The sequence below is a fragment of the Myotis daubentonii genome, chromosome 7 (genome assembly GCF_963259705.1).
Source record: "Myotis daubentonii chromosome 7, mMyoDau2.1, whole genome shotgun sequence".
In the NCBI taxonomy this organism is placed as follows: domain Eukaryota; kingdom Metazoa; phylum Chordata; class Mammalia; order Chiroptera; family Vespertilionidae; genus Myotis; species Myotis daubentonii.
Window position 1 is genome coordinate 6,635,403 of NC_081846.1, and position 14,710 is coordinate 6,650,112.

At 39.0% G+C, this 14,710-nt stretch overlaps 1 protein-coding gene across 3 annotated transcripts in view; it reads right to left on the bottom strand.

Annotated features, from left to right (window-relative positions):
• Nucleotides 1-14,710, bottom strand: part of PGAP1 (post-GPI attachment to proteins inositol deacylase 1) — a 54,623-nt gene that overhangs the window by 21,104 nt on the left and 18,809 nt on the right. For all 3 annotated transcript variants that reach the window (XM_059702642.1, XM_059702643.1, XM_059702645.1), the window contains 11 exons: nt 14,137-14,242; nt 13,365-13,420; nt 11,660-11,743; nt 8,705-8,751; nt 8,275-8,326; nt 6,549-6,626; nt 5,873-5,948; nt 4,106-4,179; nt 3,956-4,007; nt 1,552-1,618; nt 1,033-1,141 (listed from right to left, as the gene is read on the bottom strand). In XM_059702642.1, coding sequence (XP_059558625.1) covers nt 1,033-1,141; nt 1,552-1,618; nt 3,956-4,007; nt 4,106-4,179; nt 5,873-5,948; nt 6,549-6,626; nt 8,275-8,326; nt 8,705-8,751; nt 11,660-11,743; nt 13,365-13,420; nt 14,137-14,242 — 801 coding nt within the window. The remainder of the gene's footprint in view (nt 1-1,032; nt 1,142-1,551; nt 1,619-3,955; nt 4,008-4,105; nt 4,180-5,872; nt 5,949-6,548; nt 6,627-8,274; nt 8,327-8,704; nt 8,752-11,659; nt 11,744-13,364; nt 13,421-14,136; nt 14,243-14,710) is intronic.

Below are 14,710 nucleotides of genomic sequence, written 5' to 3' on the forward strand. Positions count from 1 at the left end.
TATTCGAATTCTTTGACAACTGAATGAATGCGATGGTATACATAGTAACCCTTTACTAACTAAAATACTTAACCAACGAGAATATCAAATTACTAGATCATGCAAGCTAAAGGATTTTATTAAGTGACTGAGTGCAGTTAAGTGGAATCAAGATATTTCACATCAGCTAGGAACCTGTGATGTCACCACAAATGTCTACTTCAGCCATGTCCATCTGGAGTCCTTAGAACCTGGCCTGTTCTAATACAGGGAGGGACTCTTTTGGTTCATGAACCCATAAGTTAATAACATGTTACCCTGGAGCTCTATTTCCCTTCTCTCAGCACAAGGAAATCTAGGTGATTGTAACACAAACTCAGTAGACACGGAACTGCACGGATTAATGACTAACAGAAACTAATGAAAAGCAAAGAAGGCCCTTAAGTTTATCTAAGAGCTAGGAACAAATGAGCATCACGATGATTAGTGAATGAAACCCACAGCTGATTTCATTATGTTCTTCAATTTACAAAGGACCTTTGCTCCCAAATTGAAAAGGTTAGACTTCAGTCGCAATTTTAATTTTATTTTCTCTTACTAAGATGCATACGTTCAGTGGTCCAGCTAAGAAAATATGAAGGTGGTGCTAAGAGGTAAAACGGAGGATATTTAAAGTAATATACATGTCTATTTCTTTTTTGTGAATGTCTACTTCTAGTATTTATTGCCTTCTGCATCACCATGTATCTGAAGCTAACATATAATACATCTGCCGTACCCTAACCGGTTTGGCTCAGTGGATAGAGCATCAGCCTGCGGACTCAAGGGTCCCAGGTTCGATTCCAGTCAAGGGCATATACCTTGGTTGCGGGCACTTCCCCAGTAGGAGGTGTGCAGGAGGCAGCTGATCGATGTTTCTCTTTCATCGATGTTTCTAACTCTCTATCCCTCTCCCTTCCTCTCTGTGAAAAATCAATAAAATATATTTAAAAAAATACATCTGCCATTTATTCTATAACTAAATCTTAAAAGTGAAGCCAACATACAGCTTACCTCATACTGACAGTCGGAAGACGTGTACATTTTTAATAACGCGACGTGGCTGTCATTGTCTGGCTGGGCAACATGGAGTTTCAGAGAAATTTCTGTTGAAGATGGGACCCTGAAAAGTAACTTAATTATCAATTCTCAAATACAGAATGCTATTAAATAACACAGCTAAGCCAGTCCTCGGCCCAACACAGCGTGGTAATGGAGAAGAGGCTGGGTGTGAGACGCATGGTTACGGAGGGACGTTCCCGGCATGTCGCAGTGTCTGAATGCTCCCTCAGGGACATAGGAGTCGGGGAGAGGTGGGAAAGGGTTCATGTTTCAAGCAATGAAGGTTTACATTCTGTACCAGTTAAATAAGAATACCATATATTATATTACCTACGGGCACAATGCTACATTAGGAATACCTACATTTTACTAAGAGGCACTTTAATGATTCCACTCTGATGTAAATAAACTTAGTAGAATGTGTATTATTCCAAAAACAAAAGTTTAAGGTAAATCCTTTCATATACTTACTGTGCAATGGTTAGCGAATCTTCATAAGACCAGGGAATGTGAAGTTTATAGATACTAGTTATTTCTTCTGTGAAAACAAAACGAAAACATGTATTACTACCCTTATGTCACACCAAATGTTATATAAACTACTATAATATCTAACTAACTATAGCAATTATAATTATAGTTCATAAGAAATCAGTAAGAGTTACATCACATAATAGAAAATTATGAAGAATGGTTAAATAATAATCCTATATAATAAAAGTGTAATATGCAAACTGACCCTAACAGCAGAAAGACTGAGAATGACTGGTCACTATTACACACACTGACCACCAGGGGGCAGATGCTCAATGCAGGACCTGCCCCCTGGTGGTCAGTGTGCTCCCACAGGGGGAACTCTACTCAGCCAGAAGCGAGGCTGCTGGCTGCCAGCACAGCGGTGGTGGTGGGAGCCTCTCCTGCCTCCTCAGCAGCGCTAAGGATGTCCGACTGCAGCTTAGGCCTGCTCCCGCTGGCAAGTGGACATCCCCCGAGGGCTCCTGGGCTTCCAGAGGGATGTCTGATTGCCAGCTTAGGCCCAATCCCCCGGGGAGTGGGCCTAAACCAACAGGTGGTCATTCCCCAAGGGGTCCCAGATTGCGAGAGGGCACAGGCTGGGCTGAGGGACACCCCCCCCGCCCCCGTGCACAAATTTTTGTGCACCAGACCTCTAGTCTATATATATAAAAGGCTAAGCGACTGTCTGACTGGTAGCTATGACGCACAATGACCACCAGGGGGCAGATGCTCAACACAGGAGATGCTGAGCTGCGGTGACTTGGCAGTGGTGGTTCTTGGGTGACACACCCTAGAACCAGAGAGGAAGGAGCCTAATTCTGGGGTGCATCACCTGAGAACTGCCCTCTCACAATCTGGGACCCCCTTGAGAGATGTCGGAGAGCTGGTTTTGGCCTGATCCCTGCAGGCCAGGCAGAGGGACCCCACCTGTTGGAGGGACCTGGCTCACTCTGTACACGCCCTTCAAGTCACAGTGCCACCCCAGGTGCGGCCGGCCAGGGAGGGACCGTGGGAGGTCGGCTCCAGGGCATGTTCAGCCTGTCTCGCCCAGTTGCACCCCACCGGCCGGCCACCTTCTAATTCATTTCCTTTCAATGTGCATGAATCCGTGCACCGGGGCACTAGTGTTTTATAATATTAGACTCATAAAAGATATTAGAGCATTTGAGGAGGACTGAGAAACTGGGAAAACACTAAGCAGCTAAATCTGAATTACTATTATAACAAAACAGCAAGCTATGTATTTTTAAAACGTGGATATTTAAGCCTGGGCTGGTGTGGCTCAGTTGGTTGAGCATCGTCCTGTGTACCAAAAGGTCACCAGTCTGATTCCCGGTCAGGCAATGCCCAGGTTTCGGGCTTGATCCCCAACCCCCAGTTGTGGTGTGTGTGCGGGAGGCAGTTGATCAATGTTTCTCTCTCTCTCTCCCTCTTCTTTTCCCTCTCTCTGAAATCAATAAAAACATATTTTTTAAAAAGTGGGTGTTAAAACTAAAACAGAAGATGCTTACTGCCCTAACTGGTTTGGCTCAGTGGATAGAGCATCGGCCTGTGGACTCAAGGGTCCCGGGTTCGATTCTGGTCAAGGGCATGTACCTTGTTGCGGGCACATCCCCAGTACGGGGTGTGCAGATCGATGTTTCTCTCTCATCGATGTTTCTAACTCTCTATCCCTATCCCTTCCTCTCTGTAAAAAATCAATAAAATACATTAAAAAAAAAAAAAAAAAAGATTGCCCTAACCGGTTTGGCTCAGTGGATAGAGTGTCGGCTTGCGGACTCAAGGGTCCCAGGTTCGATTCCGGTCAAGGGCATGTACCTTGGTTGCAGGCACATCCCCAGTAGGGAGTGTGCAGGAGGCAGCTGATCAATGCTTCTCTTTCATCGATGTTTCTAACTCTCTATCCCTCTCTCTTCCTCTCTGTAAAAAATCAATAAAATATATTTTTAAAAAAAGATGCTTACTATTAACACATTGTGGACGGATCACGAGAATTCTCGCTTCACATTACAGTGTTTTACAAAGTATCATACTTTAAAAAGATGTTAGCTTGTAAGAACATGCAATAAATAACTTCAAAATGCAATGGGTACTTAATTTTAAAGTGTGCCTTTAACATTTATGTAAAATGTTTTTTGCACTCATTCAATAGAAACTTATCTGACCACTAGGTAAAGCTAGCAATAAAACTATTGGTCCGCAATGTGTAAAGAAAGGGTCTATGTTAAATTTGTTGGAAATATAAACAGCTTTTCTATTATATTACATTTTACTTCACATAAATATAGGAAATTCAAGTGAAAACCTACTGATTCTTCAAATGACAACACCTTTATATTTTATTGTAAAATACACTTACCTTTGACTCCTGAGCACTTGCTGTCTACGTTGACTTGAAAAGCTTGGTATATCTAATAGTTTGACCACAAAAACAAAAACAGAAGTTTACGTGTCTGTTTAACTAAACAGTAAAGTGAAATCAAATCCTTCTTATACGCGGGACTATTACCTGTCCGAAGTTCAGAAGCTCTATATTATAGAACAGGCCGCTTGTGTCTAATTTCACTTTCCTTGAAGATAATCCTGTTAAATTAAAAGTACCGTATTGCTTAGAACACCAAAGAATAACGAAAGTACAAATTGCTTAAACAACATTAAAATTATGCCAACAGATTTTTAATATTAAAAAAGAGCTGGTAGGTTCTGACTTCTGACACGAAGGCAAAAACTCCTGAAAACACAATCCTCCTTCAAAAAACTCGGGATAAAAAAAACAAACATTTACGATGCCTTTCAATCACATGCATGTGCTTTAAAAAACCAATACATATCTCTAGCGTCGATGTGGTATGCTTTCTTGGTAGATCTCATTTCATAAGCCTGCTATCTTTAAGGAGCTAAGTGATAGAGTTGCCATTTCTGTACTGTTTTCAGTATTTTTCTACCAGAAAAGGGTAGAGGAGTGATAAAAATCTTACAGGAAGTTTCCTCTATCAAGTAGAATAGATTCCTTTCATGAATGGCATAAGAGACAACCAAAATACAGATTCCACTATCCAAAGCCAGAAAAACTTAAACAAACAAGAAAGTAACAACAGTATTGGATTATAACCCAATGAATAAGTAAATATGTATGGGTCCACTACTGACATACATAAAAACCGAATAAATAAATAAATCAGGAAGAAGGGACAACTTTCCTTTGGGAAGAATTCTAGAAAATATAGAGTATCAGTGATAACTGCTTCAGACTAGATGAACCCATGGATGCTAAGATTAGTGGGTTATTTTGAAAAAAAAAATAGATTACTCACAAAGTATCTCCCCAAAAACATTTATTAATTCCAGTAACTTCACAGTAGAAAAACCTGGCAGACACCACCTTAACCGAGTGGGCAAGGTTAACATCACTGGTGATCAGACACAGTGAGTGATAAAACGTGTCCTCTGATAGGACACATGGAGAAGTACTTATCACTTCTGTGATATTCTTGCCAAAAAATACATCACACCAACTAATAGGGAAGCTTTAGACAAATCCAAATCAAGGAATATTCTACAAAATAACTGACCAGTGCTCTTCAAAGGTATCAAAATTATGAAAGACAAGGAAAGACTGAGGAACACTAAAAAGATTAGAGGAGACGAAAGAGCCATAAAAACTCAAAGCAATGTGGGCACCTGGAGAAGAACAAAGCAGAAAAGCCAACAAAAACCAAATGAATGAAGCCTGAGGCTGAGTTAACAGTATGATGCTAATGCTAACTGTTTAGTTTTGACAACTGCATTGTTTAAGAGGCCAACATGATAGAGAGATGAGTGACGGGTACACAGGAGCTCTGTACTCTTTCTGTAAGTCTAAAATTATTTCATAATAAAATGTAAGAGAATATGTAGTTGTATGTACTTAGAGAAATCTTGAAACTGTCACAGGGCAGGTAGAAATTTATATCTTATAATAAGCCTTTTATTAAAAGGGCCAATATTGAGTATAAATTCACAAGAGAACACACCCACACACACACACACACACACACACACACACATACAAACGTATGTGATCATGGATACATTTAATTTAAAGTTCCCTTCTCAGAAGATGACAGCTGGCCCAGTATTAAATAAGAGTCAAACGAATGAACACATCACATGCTAACTCTAGGACTACACTTGAAATACACAATACTCTTTTACACGGTTGTGCTTTATTGCGAAAGAAATCAGCACTGTTAAGAAGAAAAGCAAGTCTTAGGATTTCCAAAATCAAAATACTTACCAAAGGAAAAAAGATGAGTTACAGGAAGCTGTATGGATCTTGTCTCTCTTTTAAAGAATTCACAATCTACAACAAACTGAAATAGAAACATTGACTTATTAGGGGGAAAAAAAACTCAACAAATTTTAGTAAAAGATCTTGATGTTTGAGTGGAAAACAAAAGTCGTCAGCTTTGGGGAAGGCTGTGCCACACCCTAACTCTGGCTACACCAAAATGGCAAGCATTCCTTAAGGAGAGATGCCAAACTAAGAAAATTTGATGAGCAAGCTTAATTTAATAAAAATTATTAGTGTGTTGTGTATGTCTGAGTAGCTCTTTTATTCTCTCTCTTCCCCGTTTCCAAATATATTTCTCTGCCCCAACCCCAGTGTATTTTTAAGAACGGGGTTAGTTTCTTCCTCATTTGTGTGCTTCCTATATAATTCCTGGCATAGACTCTTGCATATAAAACGATCTCAATAATTAATAGATTTTGAAAGTCTGATGTTCCACTTGGAATAAAGAGACTTGGGTTTATTCTGCTTAGTTCAAGTTAGACTGGTCCTACCAGTCTTAGGTGGATCGCTAAACTGGCATTGTTTTAGACAAGCCCTATGCTGAAGAATTCATGAAGAACAAATATTTAGCATGAGTAGCCCCAAAATATTCTGATAATGACTTTAATCCATTTGTTACCTTACTTCCATGAATAGATGGTACATAAACAACAAGATGTGACAAAGATGGATAGTCTTGAAGTCTTAACGTCAGAGACTAAAAAAAAGGTGAAAGTAAAAAGCTGATTTATACAGACCATAAAGCACTTTAAAAGAAAAATAAATTACACACACACTATTTCTTATTTAATACGTTATAAAAAAAACAGATTGCAAACTTAAATGCAATACTTCATAAGGTAGCATGTTTATATTTTCAGGTCAATAATCCTTGCTAAAAGTCAAACTCCTAATAATTATGTGAATATGGACTACCAAAATAGTCCTGCATCTCTTGAATTGTATCTGTCCCTTCATGTAAAACAAATGATATTTAACACTAAATTGAAATATTTTACATAATTATTTCCAGATTTGTTCTTTCCTTTTATAATTTGTCTATTTATCTCAAACAATGTTACAGCATTATCTCCACATTTATTTTGGTAGCACATGACAGAGGCTCAACAGTAGATGAATGAATGGATGCTAAATATGATGGAAGAGTTGGAACCTAATCTCAAATGATTCTGATCAAGCCCAAGTAGTAAAGGGATGCTGGCTAATGATATACATGAACATCATCCCCCGATTATTCAGTAACATGACATGAAGACACAGCAAAGCAAGACTAATAATGTACCTCACCCAATAAACATCTCTTCTCAAAATTAAGACCAGATCCCATAGCCACATTTTGAGGAATAAATAGATAAGAGACGCGTCTATTTTTTGAAAAGCCAAGTCACTAAATAGCTCTGAAAGCCACGCTTTCCCCTGGAAGTACGTGCAGGGGTGGGGGAGTGACAGGCTGCTACAATTTGCATGCACGGAGACATTTCTGCAGATAACTTTCTCCACGGCACTCCAGGGCAGCTCTGTGGGCCAGCCCCGAGAGGTTCTGAGGCTGGAGAGCTGTCTGTCGGTGAGTGGCCGTCTAAGAAGCCAGTCAGATTCCCTTGGGACAGCACGTTAAACAAACTCCTGGGCCTCTCCTCAATGTACAGCAATGTTTCTGCAACAGACATCTATCTTATCTATATATAGAGTATAGAAGCCCAGCTACTGTTATGGCAGAACGACCGGTCACTATGATGTGCACTGACCACCAGGGGGCAGACGGTCAACGCAGGAACTGCCCCCTGGTGGTCAGTGCATGGGAGTGCTGCTCAGCCAGAAGCTGGGCTCACAGCTGGTGAGTGCAGCAGCGGTGGTGGGAGCCTCTCCCACCTCTGCAGCAGCGCTAAGGAGCAGCGAGCCAAGCAGTAAGGAGCAAGCAGGCGGGCGGTTAGGAGCTAGGGGTCCCGGATTGCGAGAGGGTGCAGGCCAGGCTGAGGGGCCCCTCTCCCCCCCGCACGAATTTCGTGCATCGGGCCTCTAATATAATATAAATGAAAGGGCCTTGAACATACCTTCAAATTGAATTTTAAAACTTTACTTAGCTCTTGGTATGATGCAATAACACATACATTTCATTTTATTTAGAGCATTATTAACTTAATCGTTTTTACCTCTGAGAACTAAAAAAATACATTCTTCTCCATTAAATTTCTCCATTTCTAGGGAAAATATTTCTAAAATGCAGATGAACAAATCTTAAGTTTATGAACTACCTAGATGAATTAATAACATATCATATTCTAAAATGCCTATAGGCTCAAGTATTTTTTTCACCTAAATATTGAAATTCTAAAGCCACAACTTACCTTAATTGTTGGCAACAGTTCAGCTTTCCATGATAAGTCAACCCCTTGCTGGCTATGAAATAAATAGGCAAATATAATTAAAGGACACACATATTAAAGTATTATAAATAAGCGTCAGAGGAAAAAGAAATCACCCACAGAGCTGCCAGAGAGAGTTCTAATGACATGAAGTCTAACATGTTCTCACCCAAGATATTCTACCTACATAGTTCTTTTGGAACCAAAAAACTGTCTTTCCAGCAGCTATTTCAATGTTTACAAAACTTACTGCTATGCTAATTTCCTTTTTCACTTTAAAACCTATACTTTAATTTAGTATAGCACCAAAATGAGCTTAAAAACGTACAAAGTTATTCTGAAAGTATAATTTGTGAGTGTGTTTACGTGGAGGAAAATGAACAATGAAAGGCCATAGATTCAAGAAACTTACCACATAGAAGTACTGTTTATGCAGCCAAAAATCCAACTATTTGTATCCTGTTGATTAATGACACAAGCAAAGCACACTAAGTGATATGGAAAATAATTATGCAAAATAGACATCTTTGATGTTTTACTGTTGCCTGACAGGGCCAGTAGGCACAATAAAAATCTAAAATAGCAACTTATTATTTAGGAATGTATCCGAGATGGCCTAAAAGTCAAATAGGTCAAAGGTAGGCAAAGAAGTCTACGGTCAACAAGATAGGGAAGCAAGTAACCTAGAGTAGCAATGTGAGACAGAGGAACCCAATGGGCACCTCTCCACAGCACATTACCTAAGCATTTCTAATTTTTTTTAAAAAAATGTTTTTATTTATTTTAGAGAGAGAGGAAGGGAAAGGGAGAGAAACAGATATGAGAGGCACGGGTTAGCTGCCTCCTGCATGCCTCCTACTGGAGATCGAGCCCAAACCCAGACATGTGCCCTGACTGGGAATTGAACCAGCGACCTTTGGGTGCATGGGATGATGCTCAATCAACTGAGTCGCACGGGACTGGGCAAGCGTTTCTAATGTGTGAACCAATACCTTGAGTTCAGCAATGTTCATAGTTTAATTATGTAGTTACATAGTAAGTTTCCTACATTTTAACAAAAACAGAAAAATGAACAAGTAGACGTGGACTTTTATACAAAAATAAATTTAAAAAATCCAAAAAAGAGCCAAGTAATTAAAAAATAACAATTGAAGTATAGCCTTTAGTTTATCATTTGAGTTCTTATTTGACTACCAAACAGATAACTTCTACGCAGCTGAGTATGTGTTTGGATTGAAACACAATCCAAGACTGAGGCTAGTTGCTACTTTGTCAGTGCAGCACGGAAATACGGCAGCGATGATGGTGATTTTTTTAACTATATTATGGATTTAGTTTCAGTCATTTAAGAGAATTCTGACCTAAGATCACTCTAACTTTTAAGGAAGTAGTAAGAACAATGCTTCAAGACTACTGAAATGATCCAACTACTGAAATCCTACCAGGGCATAAGGTAATGAGAAACACTGCTCAGACGGCAACATAAATTCTTCCTTAGTATACACATAGGACAATAAAAAAAATCAATCCTTTCATTAAACTAATATTTATAATTTATAAAGTCCATTCTAGGGCCAAGGAATTGTGCCCTTGAGGAAAAGGATGAATCATGCAGACATGGTCTTTGCTCTCATGAAACTTAAATAAAATTTTAAGATATTTTTCCAAGAATACAGAAAAGAAAGCCGAAAGGAAACAAACAAAAAGCAATATGGTATTTTTCTGCTCTCCACTCCTGGCAAAATGCCAGTGTGACTTCAATATCAGCTGCCTACACTTCTCAGAACCCTAATGTGCCCTTTTATTTTTTTAAAATATATTTTATTGATTTTTTGTTTTTTACAGAGAGGAAGGGAGAGGGATAGAGAGTTAGAAACATTGGTGAGAGAGAAACATTGACCAGCTGCCTCCTGTACACCTCCTACTGGGGATGTGCCCGCAACCAAGGTACATGCCCTTGACCGGAATCGAACCTGGGACCTTTCAGTCCGCAGGCCGACGCTCTATCCACTGAGCCAAACCGGTCAGGGCTAATGTGCCCTTTTAAAGCAAGGCAACAGAACAGACCTGCACAGCCTGGACAAAGAACATCTAGAAGCCTCTCAATAGCCAGCCCACTTTCATCCTGGGTTTTTGCAGCTAATAAGGGAGCGTGTGCTCAAAGACAGCCCTCATTCTGAAGACTGCCAGTAGCCCACACCACTCACCTCATTCCATGTACAGGGAATTCTGACTCCTTCATCAATGAACTGAATAAATATTATTCAAGCCCACCCTAAAACACCATTTTTATACAGCCTAGAAAGTGTCCAGAGAACAATTTCAGGTCATCTGGTAAACATCCCTAACTAATTACAAAAACTGCATAAATCATCTTAGAAAAAGTCACTCAGGAATTGCTGACTAACTCCAGGAAGTAGAAAGAAAAGAAAATGCCACTAGATCATAAAATGTATAGTTCTTTTAAAAAAATCTGTCCGCAGCCCTCAGTGGCTGCTAAAATCATTAGGTGAAAGATTGATTGGGAACTTCACGGTGGACGGATCATAATGATACCACCTAAGTCCCCAACCAGCTAGGATATGCCTCCCAGTTCTTGTAAAACATTCTTACCATACACAATTAATCAGAGTCTAATCAAGATTCTAGATCAGTGGTTGTCAACCTTCTGGCCCTTTAAATACAGTTCCTCATGTTGTGACCCAACCATAAAATTATTTTCGTTACTACTTCATAACTGTAATGTTGCTACTGTGATGAACCGTCATGTAAATATCTGATATGCAGGATGGTCTTAGGCGACCCCTGTGAAAGGGTCGTTCCACCGCCAAAGGGGTCGGGACCCACAAGTTGAGAACCACTGTTCTAGATCTAACTACCAGTTTACAGAAAACAGGAGGGGTGGGAATACATGGTAAAAGGTACCACAAGAACACACAATCGGCTAAACCCACAATGCAGGGAATTTATAGAGCCCGCAGCCTTTCTTGAATAAATAAACGGAAAGAAAAGGGGGCTGTTACAAAAGAGACTTAAAATCCATGAATCAAATGCAATGTATGGACTTCAGATTCTGATTCAAACAGATCAGCTTAAAGAGTAAAACCACCCTTTCTAAAGGCTTTATTCTGTATCAAAGTGCAGCATCTACCAACTCAGTGACACATCAGACCCTGGTATATTATCAGCTACAGAAACGCTTGGATGAATACTTTTCAATAAAAAAAAACTCTTCCCCAAATATTTTTCAACGAATTAGATTTAGTGATAGTGCATAGCTAAGGTAGAGAGCTACTAGATATTTGGTGAATTTGAAAAATGAGCAGTTAGCCTTTTAAATTTACACAGAATGTACCAATCATCTTACCAGCATGGTGCTCTGACAATAGGCATGAGTGTAGATTTTCCTATGATTTGCAAGAGGAAATGTAAAATATATTTTATCAGATTCCTGAAAAAAAAAAAAAGGAAAAACACAATAAAACAATCATAAAAATGGATAATTTCATCATTCAAAACTCCAGCTAAAGGTGATCAGTAATTATTCAATTATTCCTGGTAGTGTTGAAGACCAATACTCTAGGAGTGGGAAGAAGAGACAGCTGTAAGATAGAGAGATCAGGTATAAACCCTGTAGTCCTGAAATCGGTCTTAAAAGCATCAGTATGAATGCATGTGTTCTGTTTTGGTTCGGTTTTTGGCCTTATGATGAAGCTGAAATACCTTTCTTAGCTCTGTCCACTGAAAAGCCTAGAAATGCTAACCCACTAGCCATAAGTTATTGCTACTGCCCTAATTACGAATTTTAGGTGCCATTTCCCAAATATTGGGAGACTTCCTTCGTGAAAAAAGCTGATTCAAGGTCTGGGGCAGGGGATATACAAAACGAGCTGCAATGTCTTCTCATACCAGATAGATTATGAGAAAACTACCAACGGCAAATAAAGAGCAGCTATATGGAAAGATTCTAGAACCGAACTTGAAATGGCTGCACTGGTCAAAGATAGAACAATTTTAATATTTTAGTTTATGCTTAAATACATGAGTTTGTAACAATATTAGGGGAGGAAAAAACCCCAAAACCTCTTTCAGTCACTGTCTGTGAACCAGCTCACTATTCTGAAAACGAGTAAATATAAGATCCAAAGGTCTACGTGATTGACATTTTTTCCTTTACGACGTGTTCCGTTTTTGATAAATGTACTAGATGAGTTTTTCTATATAGTATTCCAATTAATAAATGAAGAAGAAATAATCAAATTGGAGTATCATCATTTTTGCATCCCTCTACATCAGCCGTGGGCAAACTATGGCCCGCGGGCCAGATCCGGCCCATTTGAAATGAATAAAACTAAAAAAAAAAAAGACCGTACCCTTTTATGTAATGATGTTTACTTTGAATTTATATTAGTTCACACAAACACTCCATCCATGCTTCTGTTCTGGCCCTCCGGTCCAGTTTAAGAACCCATTGTGGCCCTCGAGTCAAAAAGTTTGCCCACCCCTGCTCTACATGAACTGAGAGTAGGCATTATTCCTCAATACTAGTAGCTGCTAATATATAAAAAAAGTCAGACAGTCTCACAAAACAAACACTTGAGTCCGATCGAGCATCTAGACCCAACTACTAAGTCCCAGGAAAAGAGAAGGCAAAGGAACATGCTGAATGACACTACAGCAAGGCGATCAGAAGACCAAGACTGTGAAACTGCATCAAACTAGGACAAAGGACTTGCTTTTTTCAACAAATAAATTGCAAGAGGAAGAAAAGGTGGTGAAGTAAGTATGAGAGATTAAAAGAATAAGAGATATATCAATAAGTATTACCATATGTGGACCTTGTTTGTATCCTGATTTAAACAAATTGAAAATAAAAATAATTTAAAAATGTGACAGTTATAAAACTGAAAAACTGCACACCAATTAGATACTTATTAATTAAAAATTATTACTTAAACTGTTTTACGGTGGCAAAATGATACGTGGTTATCTTTTCTAAAGAGACGTTAGCAGCTAAAGGTAACTACTAAACTTATTTTAAGTAAAGGAAAAACCCCTGGCGGTATACTTACATTGTAAGCCACGTAGGTCCACTTTGACACTTTTACTGGAACCCACAGCGGCGTCACTAAGGGAAAGGAGATTCATTTGTTTAGCTTGTTTTTTATATTAAATAATTTCTTTTTATTAAGTACTGGTGAAATATTTCTCAATCAGCAGTTTTTGAAAAAGTGGTTTCCTGAAGATTGGCTATTTTAAATCAGAAAATCTAGTGAGATAGTCCCTATGTGCTCATTACTAACTAGCATTCATGTCAAATAAAGCACTTCAAATCGACTTGGTGTCTTTAACTCTAAGGAAGTATCAACCAAAGAAAGTCAATATTTCATTTCCCAAACAAGACAAATAATTAAGTACGGTATGACAGGTAGTACATATAAAAGCAAAATTTACCAGCTAAAGATATGCCTGTTAATCCAAAAGAAGGTCGACAAAGAATGACTGATACTGAGAAACTAAGCACAGCATTTATTTTATGGGATTGTCAGGAGACCAGAGACACTGAACTTTATCTTTAAACATTTTCTACTTGTTATGCTATTTTTCAGGACAACATTTTTTATTTTTTTTTTACCAGCCACATCTTATAAATTGCTTTTCTACTTTTTCCCTTCCCTAACCAACAACCTCTTAAGAAACCATCTTAGAGACATGAATAAAATATAACAGGATTACAGTACCTGAAGTATCATAGTTTCAAAGATTTTGTCTGCTAATAACAAATTTACCTAAGAATCATAATTAAAGCTCTACCTAAAATTTAAAAATATTAAAACCACTAACCTGTTAAGTCGGAAATTATTGCTGGTTTTTCCTCGAAGTGTTTTGCTGGGTGTCTTATAAAGTGGTGATTCAAAACCGACAATTTCTTCTTGGGGTTTTGAGTGATCTAGAGAGAACATGGATGCATTCTGTACCCTTTCATATCCTGGTAATAATTCAATAACACTTTGCTTACAGTAACAATGCTAAGAGCCAACAATCACTTACTTCCTGTTCTACGTGCTTAACACGTTAGCGCTCTAGGAGACGATAACCTTATCTGTATTTTAAATGTGAGGCAGTGAAAGCACAGGGAAATAAAGGAACGGCGCAAGGTCACGCTCCCGAGGAGAGCTTGGACCAGTGCTCAAACCCAGCCCAGGCCGTCTGGCCCAGAGCCCACGCTTCTAACCATTATGCAATCCTGCTCTCCAACAACAGACGAGGATAAAACACATTAACAAGTACAGAACCGGAAGGGAACGCCAGGGGTCCTCCAGTCCAGTGAACCCAACCCACTAGCTTCCCAATGCAGACCAGCGCCATCTCACAACACAGAAATCAAGTGGTCACTACAGAAAATACAACTGTTCTC